We start from the raw sequence: 16246 nt of genomic DNA on the forward strand, positions 1-16246 counted from the left end.
AGGGACTGCGAAGCCTGCGCAGCATTCTCTTTTAAGTCGACGATTAGAAACCGTCGAGCTCGAAGACACGAGGATTCCAGAATGCAGTCGGAGGCGATTCCGGAGCTGTTCGAAGACCAGAACCTCGAAGAAGAGGATCATGAAGAACAGTCGGGGTCGGAAGGGGACGAGTCGGAAGTCGAGGAATTCGACGTTCTACAAACCGTGAGTGACGACGTCCCCTTACCAAAAAACCGACCCCGTGCGGTAACGACCCCGCCTTCGAGCCCGGTCAAACTGCAGAAAAAAGTTTCCGACGCCCCGCCTTCGGGCCCGGCAACGAAACTGAAACCGAAAACCTCGGTCTCCCACTATGTCGGATCCGAGAAACGGTCGACATCGACGCCGAAGCTTCATGCAAAGGAAAGCTCGGGATCGAAACATTCTATGTCGAAACCGAAACATGCTTCGACGTCGAAGACTCACTCGGCACCGAAAAAATCGGACTCGAGCAAATCCTCGGTGCCGAAGACACCGATCATTGACGATCGGAAGCAAAAGCACCTTTCGGAACCAAAAACTTCGGTACCGACACAGGAGCAACAAACAGATCCGAAACAAAAGATTTTGTTTATCGATCCACAAACTGGCAAAGTGGTGACGAAGAAGAGGAAGAATGAACAGCTGGAGGACAAACCTCTTCCTTCTAAGAAAAGAACAATGGGGACAAATACAACTCCTCCTACTTCTCCTAGACCTAGAGTCACACCCTCTTCTCCTATTCCTCACACTATGCCAAATATTCCTATACCTCCTACACCAAGACCATCTACACCTCACACAGATGTAGACAGTGACACAGGGGAGGGGGAACCTCATGGGGATGATGAATCTATCCCAGATGAGGAAGACCCATGGGAGAATTATGATGCAGGGTCAGATGAGGACAATGACCCACAATTATATCCCTCAAAACCTTCACCACCTGATGATAACACAGGTTTTGTACAGCTCATTAATAGAGCAGCAAAACATCATAAAGTAGACCTACATACAGAACCTCAAGTAGAGGACTTCCTGTTAGCGACACTACCTACTGCACAAAGAACATCAGGTACTCTACCTATGCTGAAGGGTCTTCTCAGTCACACAACAGACATATTTAAAGACCCAGTGAGAGCTAGGGTGTTAAACCCAAGAATTGATAAAAAATATAAGGCAGCTCCAAAGGACCCAATATTTATCAAGGGACAGGTACCTCTGGACTCGCTTGTGGTTTCCAACGCTCGCAAGAGGGCAAACTCATTATCTACGGGAGAAGCCCCTCCACCTGATAAAGAGTCAAAATTAATAGATGCATCAGGAAAAAGGGTAGCATCACAAGCGGCAAACAGCTGGCGCATAGCCAATACTCAAGCGCTACTTGCACGCTATGATAGAGCGCATTATGATGAGTTAGAAGAACTCATCACACATCTCCCTAAAGAACATCAAAAAAGGGCAGATCAGCTTATACAGGAAGGAAAGATAATAACTAACACTTCCATTAAATGCGCCCTGGACGCAGCAGACACTGCAGCAAGATCCATCAACACCAGTATCATGATAAGAAGGCATGCATGGCTTAGAGTCTCAGGGTTCAAACAGGAAGTACAAACATCTTTATTGAACCAACCTTTTGATCAGAAGACACTTTTCGGCTCAGGCACAGATGAGACGTTAGAAAAGATGAAAAAGGACACGGAAACGGCTAAGTCAATGGGAGCATTACAACAGCCAACACAAAGGGGTTCCTTTCGTAGAGCCACCTATAGAGGGGGCTCAAAAAGTACAGGAACAAGTCAACAATCCACCTCTTTTACACCAACATCACCCAGAGGTAATTCAAGAGGCAGTTACAGAGGTAACAACAACAAGGGTAGAGGTCGCGGAAATAATAACAACCGCAACTCCCCAACCCCAAAACAGTGACTTCATACAACTCCCCCCCAGACCACATAACACCGGTCGGGGGACGTCTAGCACAGTTCCTACCTGTCTGGGAAAACATCACATCAGACAAGTGGGTGAGACAAATTATCCAACATGGTTATTGCCTAGAACTCACAGACACCCCACCAAACATCCCCCCCAAACAGCGTCCAATGAGTCAAGACCATCTGACATTGTTAAAGGAAGAAGTACTATCACTGCTACAAAAGCATGCCATAGAGAAGGTTCCAAAACATCAACAAGGGACAGGAGTATACTCTCTATACTTCCTAATCCCCAAAAAAGACGGGACTCTAAGACCAATCTTAGACCTCAGACCTCTCAATGCATACATAAATTCGGAACATTTCCACATGGTCACGCTCCAACAAGTACTTCCTTTACTGAAGAAAGGGGACTTTCTTTCTACACTGGATCTAAAAGACGCTTACTTTCACATCCCAATTCACAAAGCCCACAGGAAATACCTAAGGTTTGTAGTGGAAGGACAACATTATCAGTTCAAGGTCCTTCCGTTTGGGGTCACAACGGCACCAAGGGTGTTCACAAAATGCCTAGCAGTGGTTGCAGCACACCTAAGAAGACAACAAATACATGTCTTCCCTTACTTGGACGATTGGTTAATAAAGGCCAAGTCACAAGAAGAATGCCTTCACAACACACAGAAGACCATTCAATTGCTGCACCACCTAGGGTTTACAGTGAACTACAAAAAATCCCACCTACAACCAAACAAGATTCAACAATACTTGGGGGCTACTATAGACACAGAAAGAGCCAAAGCATACCCCAATCCAATCAGGATACAAACAATGGTCACGTTGATACAAAGATTTCAACCACAACACTCACTACCAGCACGAGTGTTTATGCAACTGTTAGGCATGATGTCCTCCTGCATACTGCTAATACCACATGCCAGACTACAAATGCGTCCACTACAGGAGTGTCTAGCGACACAGTGGAATCAGGCTCAAGGTCAGATTACAGATCTGGTGTTGGTAGACGACCGTACGCATCGCTCTCTGAAGTGGTGGAACACAACAAGCATTTCCAAGGGACGGTCGTTCCTAGAACCGATTCCACAACTGATACTGACAGCAGACGCATCGCTCTCCGGATGGGGAGCGCATATGGACAAATACACAGTGCAGGGGAAATGGAGTGTGCAGCAAAAGAAACTGCACATCAACTACTTGGAACTACTAGCAGTATTTCTAGCATTAAACGCCTTCCAAATGCACATAACCAACAAGGCAGTCCTGATCAGAACAGACAACATGACTGCAATGTATTATATTCAAAAACAGGGGGGGACACACTCTCTCCAACTATCCAAACTAGCACAGGACATTTGGAGATGGGCCATTCCTCAAAACATCTATCTGTTAGCGGAACACCTACCAGGAGTTCAAAACCAGATAGCAGACATCCTAAGCAGAGAGTCAGAACAAGTACACAAATGGGAACTGCACGACCAGATACTGCAGCCATTCTTCCAAAGATGGGGGCAACCAGAGATAGATCTGTTTGCCAATCATCAGAACGCAAAATGCCAAAGCTTTGCATCCAGGTACCCACACCACCGGTCCCAGGGCAATGCTCTATGGATAAATTGGTCCAACAAATTTGCTTACGCTTTTCCCCCTCTCCCACTAATTCCATTAGTGGTTCGGAAACTGCAACAGCACTCAATGACAATGATACTAGTAGCACCCACGTGGGCAAGACAGCCGTGGTTCACCACGCTACTGCAACTATCACAGGTGCCACATCAAAAGCTAAGATTACTACCCATGCACCTTACACAGAACCATGGAGAAATAATGCACCCAGATCCCAAACAATTGAACCTAGCGATCTGGCTCCTGAGGTCATAGAGTTTGGATATTTAGATTTACCTCCAGAATGCATGGAAATCATTAAACAAGCAAGACGTCCTACCACCAGAGCATGCTATGCAGCAAAATGGAAAAGGTTTGCTGTATACTGTAACAGTAATTACATCAACCCTCTGGACGCATCCACTAAACAGATTATTTGCTATTTACTACACTTGCAGCAATGTAACTTAGCATATACCTCTATCAGATTTAATCTCGCAGCTATAGCGGCGTATCTACGAAACAGGCAACATCTTTCCCTGTTTAAAGTACCAGCAATTAAAGCATTCATGGAAGGACTCAAAAGAGTCATTCCACCAAGACTGCCACCTTCCCCAGTCTGGAATCTCAACATAGTACTTACCAGACTAATGGGACCACCCTTTGAACCTATGCATAGGTGTGAAATACAATTCCTCACATGGAAGGTGGCCTTCCTCATAGCCATCACTTCACTCAGAAGAGTAAGTGAATTGCAAGCGTTTACAATTCAAGAACCATTCATGCAGTTACACCAAAACAAAGTGGTTCTTAGAACAAACCCAAAATTCTTGCCTAAAGTAATTTCAGCATTCCACATCAATCAGTCAGTGGAACTACCAGTCTTCTTTCCAAAACCACAGACGGTAGTAGAAAGAGCCCTACATACATTGGATGTCAGAAGGGCAATATTGTACTATATAGAAAGAACACAAACTTTCAGAAAGACAAAACAGCTATTTGTGGCGTTTTCTCCTTCACATAAGGGCAATCCCATCTCTAAAGCAGGCATTGCCAGATGGATTGTAAAATGTATACAAATATGCTACTTAAAAGCAAAGAGGACATTAACTGTTCCTCCTAGAGCTCACTCTACACGTAAACTAGGAGCATCTATGGCATTCTTGGGAAACATTCCACTTGATGACATATGCAAAGCAGCTACCTGGGTTACACCGCATACCTTCACAAAGCACTATTGTGTAGATGTGCACACAACACAACAAGCTAGAGTGGGACAAGCTGTATTAAAAACTTTATTTCAGACTGTTGCAACAGACACGGGCGACCACCGCTAGGGAGAGAACTGCTGTATAGTCTATTCATAATGTACCATCTGCAGCCCATATGCCTCGAACGGAATATGCTACTTACCAGTATGCATCTGTTCTTGGCATAGAGGGCTGCAGAGTGGTACATGCCCTCCCAGCCTCCCCGGAAACCTGTGTCTGTTCCAACAATATCTTATTTAGATACACTTACATGGGCATTTCTATCTGTATTCTATCATACTACTCCATCTAACCCTACTATGGCAAAACAATCTAAGGATGGAGCCGATGCCCATGCGCACTAGCAACCAAAGGAGGAGTCACCAACCTACAAAAGACTCTCCAAGAGAAAAACAAGTGCAATCATCCGAGCCCAACACCAGATGGCGATCTATTCATAATGTACCACTCTGCAGCCCTCTATGCCAAGAACAGATGCATACTGGTAAGTAGCATATTCCTTCAGGGCCTTCCTTAATCTGGCCCAGGTAAACGCCATATCCCTCAGCATTTTCAATCGCAACTTTTTAAAAAGCGAGGATCTCCATATTTATAAAGAAAACCATTTGAACTTCCATGAATCCCTATCAGAATTTCATTGAACATTATTCCAATTTCTGACCTGTCTGGACAATTAAAAAGTAGAATTCCTGCTTTCAGTATTAAGGTCTGTAGGAGAGTAGGGTCTGCTATCCTATGGTCACCCCAATTTTTGCTTTTTGCTTCACTGGTTTTCGACTTAATGTGGCTGTGGGCCTGCTAATCAGACCCACAGCCTGCTGCTGTTCTCTCTCTAAATTACCAACCATGTACTATAGGTACATCACCAATTTGGTACTGGACACCTTATCAGCCCCTGTACAGTGCACTATAGGTGCCCAGGGCATAGATGCATCCAAGGCCTACCAGGGGCTGAAGCATATCTTTTGCCACCCCTGGCTGGCCATTACATCGACACAACTGGCTGATCACTCAGCTGGGGCAAGGTGGTGCACTCACCCCTTGCTTAGATATAGTATACCTGTATCTAAACCTATATCTGGACACATATATACCTATCAGTCACTCCTATGGCAGGCCTTAACAATCCTGGAGGCAGAGTGCTTGGTTTTATGTGAGATGGTGCTCTAGCATGAGCTGAGCCTGTCTGCAGAGGTCGGAACCATTTCCTTACTGCAGTTCCAGGATATTGCCATACCATATACTCTTAGGTGCTTTATAATCCTCGCGGTTATTGCTAACATTGGTTTGGCTTTATCAAAACATGTCATGTAAGGTGTCATACACTTTGGAATACTACCCCCTCACCAGTTCTGGCGACAGGGGTAGCATTCCACCCTTCTAGAGGGAGAAGACATGTTACTTTACTTACAACACGGTTAATCCTAACCAGAGCCTCAGCATCACAAAATGGATGCTGCTGTCCCGACACAAGTCTGACCTCCTGCTGCTGACCGAAACTTGGCAGGGGAGGCCTGGACAAAGGGTTTCCTGTCACAGGGAGGTGCTACACCACCCCAGACAGGAGATAGTGGATTGGAGCAGGGAGGGTTGAAAGAAACTAGACACTGCCTGGGGCACACAAGGTGTCCCATGCAAAATCCAGTCAAACCGGTTCTGGGGCACTCCAGCCCCAATCCTGGCGCAAAACTGGACAAAGGAAAAGGGGTGTAACCACCCCCTTCCTGGGTCCCACCCATAGGAGGGACCTAGCCGGTAATCCAGCCCCCTGATTTGGAATAAAGGTGGGAGTAGTGCCAATGCACATCAGATTATCCTGACTGAAACTTATGAAACGAAACTCTGGACCCTTCGACATCCTACTCAACATAGAAGACTGAAGAATCTCCCTTGTGGTCAAGCAGTGACCACCCTGTGCAAACAGGCACCATCCAGCGCGTCACCGTTTGCTTTGTTGCAGTTCCCGCCGGAACTCGAGCGACAGAGATCGACAAGACCCAGCTTTCCTGCCTTCCAACAGCCTGATCCACAGTCCCAGCGAATCTGAGACCCGTGGAGGCGACCTGAAGCGTGGGGCCGGCCATCTTGGAAAAACTACGAAGTGCTGACCATGCAGCTCCCGAGGCCCCCTCGAAGCTGTGCAATGGGGTTTGAGAAGCCCCAGCCCTGAGCACCGAAGCTCTCCCCTCCACACTCACCGAGTGCTGCGTGGGGCCCTTTTGCATTTTCCTGCTCAACGCGTTGGTCCGGTCGCTTGCCCGTTTGCTAGCGGCCCCAGTACCGACGAACCTTTGAATTTACACTGCTAGTCTGGTTGCTCCAGACTGGCCCTCGCTCCCCTGAAAAGGAGAAACCTCTCTGACCTTGCTGGTCCGAGTAAGAAGCGATCTTCGAATCCTGCATGGGTTGCACTTGCCAAGGCTTGTTAACTCCGATACGGAAGCCGACACCGCCGACAGCGAGAGCCTTCGTGGGACAGCTCGTGATCCACTCCAGGACATCCTCGGTGCCCCAGAGTCCACGTGGCAGCGGAGACGAGCTTCTCGACAACCACCTGATTGCGCCCGACATTGCCTGGTTCCTTCCTGGTTCCACCCTGGTCACTGCTGAGTGACCCAGACTCTGCCCCCTCTGCTTTCAGGTACTCTACATCTTCGATCCACCCTTGGATCCCACCGGACTCTTCTCTCCTGGCCGCCTGCAGCATCTTCATCTCCAGGCACCATCGAACTGCACGACGAAACCCGACACACTTTGGCACCTATGCACCCACTTCCTGTGGGTGAGGTAACTCTTGAATGCCGGTGCTCCTGTAGTGGTTTACACCTCTAGTGTCTAAGTCTAAAGTTTGGTCATTCTAGTCCAGTCGGAAGGCTCCTAAAACTGTAACTCGATAACTTTTACGCACCATTGACTTTGCATTGGTGCATGCGTATGCTTTTAGCGCTGCACCCGAGTCCCGCGGGCCTCTCCCGACTTCATCACTGTTAGTCCCGAGTAGTCCCAGCGATTCCCAAGGCCCTAGGCCTTACCACTGTTCGTAAAGTGATACTTATACCACTTTTTTAATATATGGTTTGAGTGGCCACCGGCCTTATCCATAAATGTGCAAATTTTATATGTAAAACTGTGCTTTTGTTTAAACGCTTGTGTTTCTATATTCATAAAGAGTACAGAGGATTATTCTAGTAATAAATACATATATTTATATAATAAATAACTTGTGTGGTGTCCTTTCATTTGATATTACAGGATTGCATATGGTAAAACAGCTGGCTTCACATGCCCTCTTGAGTTAGCCTGAAGGCTGCTTAGTCCATGCTACCCCTAGGATAGCTTGTCTATAAGGTTGACTTACAACCACCACCATAAGGGATTGTTTGGACTGATACAAGGTGCCCACAGAATTGTGGACATCATACATCAGGCCAACTTCTCACAAGGTCCATGCGTATAGTTTCACATCCGGGGCGCACAAACCGCCTTTACTCTTTTTTCTACTCAGTTTCTTCCACGAGACCCTGATACCCTTTGAGGCCCATACAAAGGAGTTAAATTTAGCTTGAATTTGTCTGAGCTTATCTTCTTTAAAAGCTAGCGGAATGTTCTGAAACAAAAAAATCAATTTGGGGAGCAACATCATTGTTATGATATTCACCCTTCCGATAAGTGTAAGGGAGAGAAGAGACCAACCCTTTAACATCTCAGTTATTTCCTTTGTTACTTTATCTAGATTTCTGTCTGTTAACTTTGCAATGTCTGGGTGATTTGGACACCTAAGTATCTTAGCTCCTGTTGTACTATAGGAAGCCGAACTTCGACATTCCAAAGCATTCATTCCCTTTTGGTCTGAATAATCTGATACCCAGACAGTTAGCCAAATTGGGTCGCAGCGATATATATTGCCGGAATTGCTTGAATTGGGTCTGACGTGTGTATATAAGCATGTCGACAGCATATAATGAGACTTTTCTTTCCCAATTCCTACATTTAAAGGGTACTATATTCGTGTCTTGTCGAATCCTCTCCGCCAAGGACTCAATGTATAAATTGAAGAGCAGAGGCGAAAGGGGACATCCATATCTTGTCCCTCTTTTAATGCATATGGGTGCTGATAAATTCCTGTTAACCAAGACTCTAGCTGTGGGATACTGGTAAATTGAAGAGATAGCTCTGCAAAAATTATTTCCCAAATTACATTTCACTAACACCCTAGTTAAAAAGACCCACTTTACACTGTCAAATGCCTTAGCGGCATCGAGCGTGATAATGGCCATAGGCAATTTATGTAGAGATGCTAGATCTATAGCTCCCACCAATGCTTGAATGAGATTCTGTATATATCGCCCTCTGACAAAACCCTTCTGATCCTCATGTACCAATTTGCCAGCAACACCATTCAGTCTCTCTGCTAAAATCCCGGCTAAGATTTTATAGTCCAGATTCAGCAGAGAGACTGGCCTGTATGAGTCGCATGACGCCTGTGGTTTTGAAGGTTTGAGAATTAACACCACCGTTGCTTCGTTCCATGATGCAGGAATCTTCCCTCCCTCTTCAAAAATTGAGGAAAATAATCTACACAAAATAGGGGCACCCACTGGAGACAGAATTTTAAATAGCTCTGCTGGCAGCCCATCCGGCCCCGGAGCCTTACCCTTCTTACTTGAATTAACTGCCCTAACCACTTACCTCAAATCTATTTTCCCTCTAAATTGGTGGCTTCTTCGTCCTCAATTCTCCGGACGGCATATTGTTCTAACCAAGCAAGAATCGAGGAATTCTGTGAAGACAGATCCTCTTTGTACACATGTTCAAAGTGGCTAAGAAAAGCTTTTTCTATGTCGGATGCATTATCTGAGGTCTCCCCCGTTATATCCATCTGTACCTCTTTAATTCTATTCCTCGATTGGTCTTTTTTAGTTTTCCAGGCCAAAAGCTTCCCACTCGCTTCCCCGTATTCAAAATGGGCGAGAGAGCTAGCCTGCCATCGTTTCCTAAGTCTAGAGTCCAACACTTCTTCTAATTGAGCTTTACACACTGCTAATTCTTGTAAAACAGATGGATCTAGTTGGTAATTCTGGGCAGATCAATCTTGTTCTAGCCTGGCTATTTTATCCTCTATTTCGGAAACCTTAGCCCTGAATCTTTTTTGTCTCGTGGCTTGAATACCTAAAATCACCCCCTTAAAAAAGGCCTTATAAGCATCCCATACAACTTCAGTTTGGGCAGTTCCCAGATTTGACTCAAAAAATCCTTCCGACTCATCTATCAACTTTTTTGCCACATCGTCTTCCGGCAAAATAGTGCGATCCAGAGTCCACCTCTTCATACACGGCTCACCCAGCAATCTTAAAGTTAGGGAGACTGCTGAATGGTCAGATAAATGACTCCCTAAATGCTTGACCTCCTTCACCTTATCCCCCAATTCTTCTGCGATTAAAAAGAAGTCTAGCCTTGATTTATGCCCTAACTTCTTATTATGAAACGTGTACTCCTTCTTTGGTCCCCATTTCTTCCTCCGTATATCTAACCAGCCCAACTGGTGCATAGCGATTCCCAGAAGATTACGAGTTTTGGAATTATATAAGGGTCAATCCCTATATGTTTTATCTATTTGCGGGTCCAAAACTACATTGAAGTCGCCCGCTAGAATTAGGGGATCCTTAAACTCTAACAATTCTTCCATCATTTCCCTTAAGGGGAGAGGGTCATCCAGATTCCGGCCATAATATCCTGCGACTGTAAAATTATGGAAATGATATTTAATCGTGGCTATCGCCCATTTGCCCTTTTTGTCTACCCTGTGGGGAAAAAAAAATGTCTGAGATGCCAAAGTGTTGTAGGTAATCATAATTTCCACCAATGGTCCAGGGTGGGTTAACCCAGGACATATATCTGAAGGTCTTATCCTGGAATATAAATGGTCTAAGGGTAGTGCATAGATGGGAAAGGCTGTTTCAATACATTAATTGTTATTTTTGCATTTGTAACCCCAAGGGGGGCGGGTATGCCCAGATGTGGATCACAAGCTCTCCATGCCACTGGAGTCAAGCTATCCTGGCAGATGAGGGCTGAAAGCCCGTAACCGGTCCTAGGATGCTTGGTTCCAGTCCAGGGAGGATCTGGCCTGGCTGTTTGGCTGGACTGTTCCCACTGGGTGCAGTGTCAAGACTGATTTGCATATGGCTGGGTCCAAACTGGAATGGCATGGTGAGCAGAAAAATTATGGATTTAGGAACAGATATTTTTACTGGGGTAAATGAATGACATTGTTCTGCATTCTGTCCATCAATTGTTGTTTTTGCACAGTCTTCTGGTGGCATTTAATTTTCAGGCTCTGGGTCCACTTTTTACACCATATGCTACTGACATTTAAGCAAGTTAAATATACCAGTTAGGAGTAAGTCAGTTTAACCATGTTTAAAGTGGGAGCACAGGCACTTTTCTACTGGTTAGCAGGGGCAAAGGGCACATAGTTCTGAATATAGTAAACAAAAATAGTGTCCAGCAAAGGTGAAAAATCCAGGCTGACCATGCAGAAAAAGGAGGATTTTATAGAAGTATGATTGTCTTAGTCCATACCAGGAGTTCGTTTTCATTTGAAGTCTGATACTAAAATGTAGCATAAAGTTCACAGTGTAATTTGAAATGTTTCCAAATAATGATGGATTTCTTCACTTTTATTCAAATTAGGATACTGAGGCCTTCTCTTGTAAGTAATGTATTGTGTGTTGCACCTTGAGATGTCTTTCTCACGCTTAAAGTGCAATTTTTATGGGGGTAGGTAGGTATTTTCCATTTTGTTTCTGTAGCCCTGAAATAGTCTATTGATTGCTCTTCAACACATTTACAACCATGGATCTTTCTTTCCACATGGGTCTTAAGAATTACTTGCTGCCCAGAAAACGTATGCCTGTAATTTTTCTCAGATGGACATACACTTTGGGCCATATATTGCACTCACTCTTACTGTGAAGGGTGGTAATGGGATTGTATGTGATTTCATAGAAAACCATTACTGAGAAACCATTTCACCTAAACCGTGTAATTGAAAATTTAAGAATGAATGGCATTTACCATTTCATAGAAACCAATTAATAGAATCTCTTTTTTTCTAACTTTGCTTTAGTTAATTTGTAAATACAATGGTTGCAGGTCTTAATTGTCAGAGGTATTTATTTCAGTTCTTCACTTCAGGGATCATTATTTCAAATGTATAAATTTTACATTGTTAAACAATTACTTTGGATGCTATTTTATCGCTGACTACTCACCACCTCTAAACATCATCCATTCCTATCCCCTCCCTACCCCTAAACATCATCAATCCATGCTCGCTAAGCCCTCTCACCACACCTAAACTTCACCCATCCCTGAACCCTACAATCCCTTTATACCCCACAACCTCCACACATCCCAGAAACCTTAAAACCCTAAATGCACCCATCCCTAACCCCTGAAGTACATCTATGCCTGAACCATAAAAACCCCTTCTATTCCTACACTCCCACCCATCCCTGAACCATAGAACCCCTCACTAGCACTAAACTCCTCATTCCTGAACCCAAAAAAAACTTTCTATGCCTAAACCCCATCAATCAGTGACCCCTTAAAACCCATCACTATAGCCAAACTCCCCCATCCCTGAAACCTAAACGAAATCCCTTACTACCCTTAAACACCACCAAACCATAACACCTGAAAAACCCTCACCACCCCTAAACTCTACCAAAACTCTAAAAAACCCTTTCTGCATCTACACGCCACTAATCCCTGATTCCTTAAGACCACTCACCACCCTAAACTCAACCTAATCTTGTCCCTTAAAAACTCTTCACAGCCCCTAACATCTACTTATCACAGAACCTTAAAAACCCTCACAAAGCACTAAACTACGCCCATCCATGAACCCTTAAAAATACCCCACACCCCTAAAATTCCCTCATCCGTGAACTCTAAAAAGTCCTCACCACTTCACTGATTCCTAAAAGCTAGAAAACGCTTTCTATGCCATACCCCCACCCATTTTTGACCTCTTAAAACCTCTGATCATCCCTAAACCTCATTACCCATCCCTGAATCCAAAAATCCCCTCACTGCTCCTAAACTCCATCCAAGTTTACTTGTACTTTTGGATTTTTTCCTAAATGTATCTTTCCTTTAAATATTTCCATTATTTTTCAATGCATTTGTATTTACTTAAAGTTGTCTTTACTTAAAATTGTTTTTCCATGATTTGGTTTCTCCCATTGTAGTTTCTCAGTTTTCATATTTCAATTAATCCACATACATCAGGTAATGAACATGTACAGATGTACCCAACTGCAGGGATTGCGAGACCTAGTCTTTAGGGCACGAAGACCTGGACAGAGACCAGTGGTTTGGGGATATCAAACCATAGGGACAAGAAACTGGCTCTGTGACATATCAACTAACTAGCCTTCCCTCAGTCCCAGGAGGCCATTCCATTTGCAGTTGGTGCACTTTACAGTGCCTTATAACATGTGTATATTTCGATTTGTCTGTGTTCCTTGGAAGTAGGTTTAGTTGCAATTATCCTTCTCAAAGTCTATATATGTGCTGAAGTTAATTGATGTATCATTCTTATGTTTTGTTTTAGTACTTTGGCGATGCTTCAGTACAGTTGTCATATTTCTTTTTCTTTTGGATGAACAAACCAGTTTATTGGTATTAATTCCAGCAGGAGTTGGTGCTGTTATAGAGGTGAGTGTTTCTTCATTTGCTGAAGCCTCTGATTTACATGCACTTAAATGTAATAAAGCAATTTGTTTCCATGGAGCTGTGGGACCAGTGTCTGCATTTTTCTACACGTACTCCTTGTGTAAACATTACAGCGCCTGAAATACAGACTGTAATTATATATTTTAGTTCAAGTAGCTTTTAGTGTAGGTATGGTATTCATGTTCTACCAATTAAAATCACCTTCAGCAGTTCCAAATTAAATTTTAATTTATTACATATGCACTTAGCTACTTAATGATGAATGTCCGAGCTATTGTATCGGAAAGTTTCAATTCTATTAAGTACTTGGAGGCGAGGATTATGCTAGCACTTTCTTTGTTTCTTGAACAGCAGCCATTTAATCTGTATTTCAACACAAACTACAATTCCCATGAACCACTGGGAATTTAGTTGAAAGTAAAACTGGGCAACTCTTAATGCATAGTCAAGCCTCATGCAATCAGCGGTTAGCTCATCCTATGCAATTGCATGTCAGCAAGCTCTCAGTCTCTTTCGTTGCACGAGTCATTCCATAACTCTATCCTCACTGGTCCTGTTTCCTCGAATTCGAGCCTAGAAAAAAACAGCCAATTACCAAAAGGCTTCCCCCTGGATGAACAATACAATTGAGACAACTTCTGTACCCAAAGGCCATGAACAGCCCTAACAAGAGAACACCAAGTGTATCATAAAACTACATTAAAAAAAATTACAATAAGAAAGATCAAGTTACCTCAAGGGAAAAAAGGAAAAAGAGCCATTACTTACTAGTCACAGGGTAAGTGAATTGTGTCAATACTTCATGGGTGGGATAATCCTCGCCTCTGAGTCCTTACTAGAATTGAAACTTTCAGTTACGATAGATATGACATTTTTAATTCTATGTCAGGACTGCAGGTGAGGGTTATGCTAGTTTAAAGCTTGCTAACCACAATCTGAGCCATATCCTACACAGGTTTAAAGGAAAACCTTTTGAAGGTAGTCATTTTTATTTTTATTTTTATTTTATTCATTTATATAGCACTTGAATCACCCCCGAAGGGGTATCTCAGCTCTCACGGACCCACAATAGGAAAGCTGTCACACAGGAGCGAGTCTAATACAGAACAGTTTTCAAAGCCTTTCTAAACTGCAGATGGTCCGGGCACTGCCTCAATGAGATGGGAAGTCAGAGAACCAATCAACTGCGTTCATAATGTTCTGTGGGCGGGTTCCCAAACTGAATGCCTTTGAAGCTGTTGCTCCCCGCGCGGAATGCGTTAAAGAACCCGGAGGCCCACACCTGCCTCCTGCATGACCCACTGAACCCATCAAGCTACAGTTAGAGAAGACACCCCCTTGTGGGGCTTTCAGATTGCATTCTAAAGCCGTCTCTTACCCGGAGGGCAAAATTGCTTGGACATTTCTTCCTAAGCCTTGAGGCATTGATGGACACACAACTTAGGTGAATCAAGATAAGTAGGGTAATCAACAATCCTGGTATTAGACTTTGTTCTCCCGCTAATGGTAAACAATGCTCCCGAACGAAAGGAGAAGACTCGTCTTGTAATGTCCAGGGCCCACATATCAGAGACCCGTCTATAGGAGACCAAGCATAGCAGGATGGCTAACTTTTCCGTCAATGCTAAGAGATCTGCTGCTTGGACAGGGTCCTCCTGAGCTTGTGACGTATTTTTGCCACCTTAGGCTTAGCGTGGCTGCCGTAGAATCGATCACAGATCCCAAGAAGGTTGCCTTTTGAGTTAGGACCAGGGGATTTCCCTACAAGAAGGGGTGGGAGCACACTGCTGACCTCCCAGCACAGTTCGCCCCTTAGCCTTAAGGTAAATGCAGTTTGTAGTACATGCTTTCTTGGTATTTTGCTGGAGTGTTCCACCAAAGTTGGTGCAGTTTAGTGCTGTACATCTCTAGACACATGTTTCTGGATTTTATCCTTCATCAGTAGAGATAAACAAAAAAACGATTTTCATCTGGGGTGGCTGAGCAGGCTGCCACAATTCTTACAGGTCTCAGTACCTCTCACAGGCGCACAGGTGCATCTCCACAAGCTCGTCAGCTCAATGGCTCAAGGGAGCTTTTTCAAACAGGAAGTGGTGGGAGCACACCGCTGACCTCCCAGCACAGTTCGCCCCTTAGCATTATGGTAAATGCAGTTTGTAGTGCATGCTTACTTGGTATTTTGCTGGAGTGTTCCACCAAAGTTGGTGCAGGTTAGTGCTGTACATCTCTTTTTTTATTTTTATTTTATTTGTTTTTATTGCATTTTCAAAAAGAAAAGACAAAGAGATTAAAATCAACAGAGGCACGTAGTGCCAACATAGAGCCAAGCATAGTCCATAAAAGTCCAGTGTACATACATAAGCACAGCATTTCACATCCCAGCGCCCATTGCGATATTAGACATCAAGAACAGTTTATAAGTAAAAGAATAGATTTGGGCCTTCCTTTAGGAGTTCAAAGATGGAACAACGATCGAGACACAATTACCTACGCCTTTTCATCAAATACAATTCTCATCTTTTCGCAAATCTTATGTCATAAACACTTAACATAAATAGGAGTACAACCATCAATCTCAAGAGGTAGCACATATATACATCCCATATAGGACCTTAATCAACACTATATTGTAGCCCCAACCTCGATCCCATCGGCACC

General features: G+C 44.0%; 1 protein-coding gene across 4 annotated transcripts in view; it reads left to right on the forward strand.

Annotated features, from left to right (window-relative positions):
- Window positions 1-16246, forward strand: part of CLPTM1L (CLPTM1 like) — a 2174700-nt gene that overhangs the window by 1015042 nt on the left and 1143412 nt on the right. For all 4 annotated transcript variants that reach the window (XM_086965311.1, XM_086965312.1, XM_086965310.1 and 1 more), the window contains one exon: window positions 13467-13570. In XM_086965311.1, coding sequence (XP_086821437.1) covers window positions 13467-13570 — 104 coding nt within the window. The remainder of the gene's footprint in view (window positions 1-13466; window positions 13571-16246) is intronic.

Source organism: Lissotriton vulgaris, chromosome 4_1 (genome assembly GCF_964263255.1).
Source record: "Lissotriton vulgaris chromosome 4_1, aLisVul1.2, whole genome shotgun sequence".
Lineage (NCBI taxonomy): Eukaryota > Metazoa > Chordata > Amphibia > Caudata > Salamandridae > Lissotriton > Lissotriton vulgaris.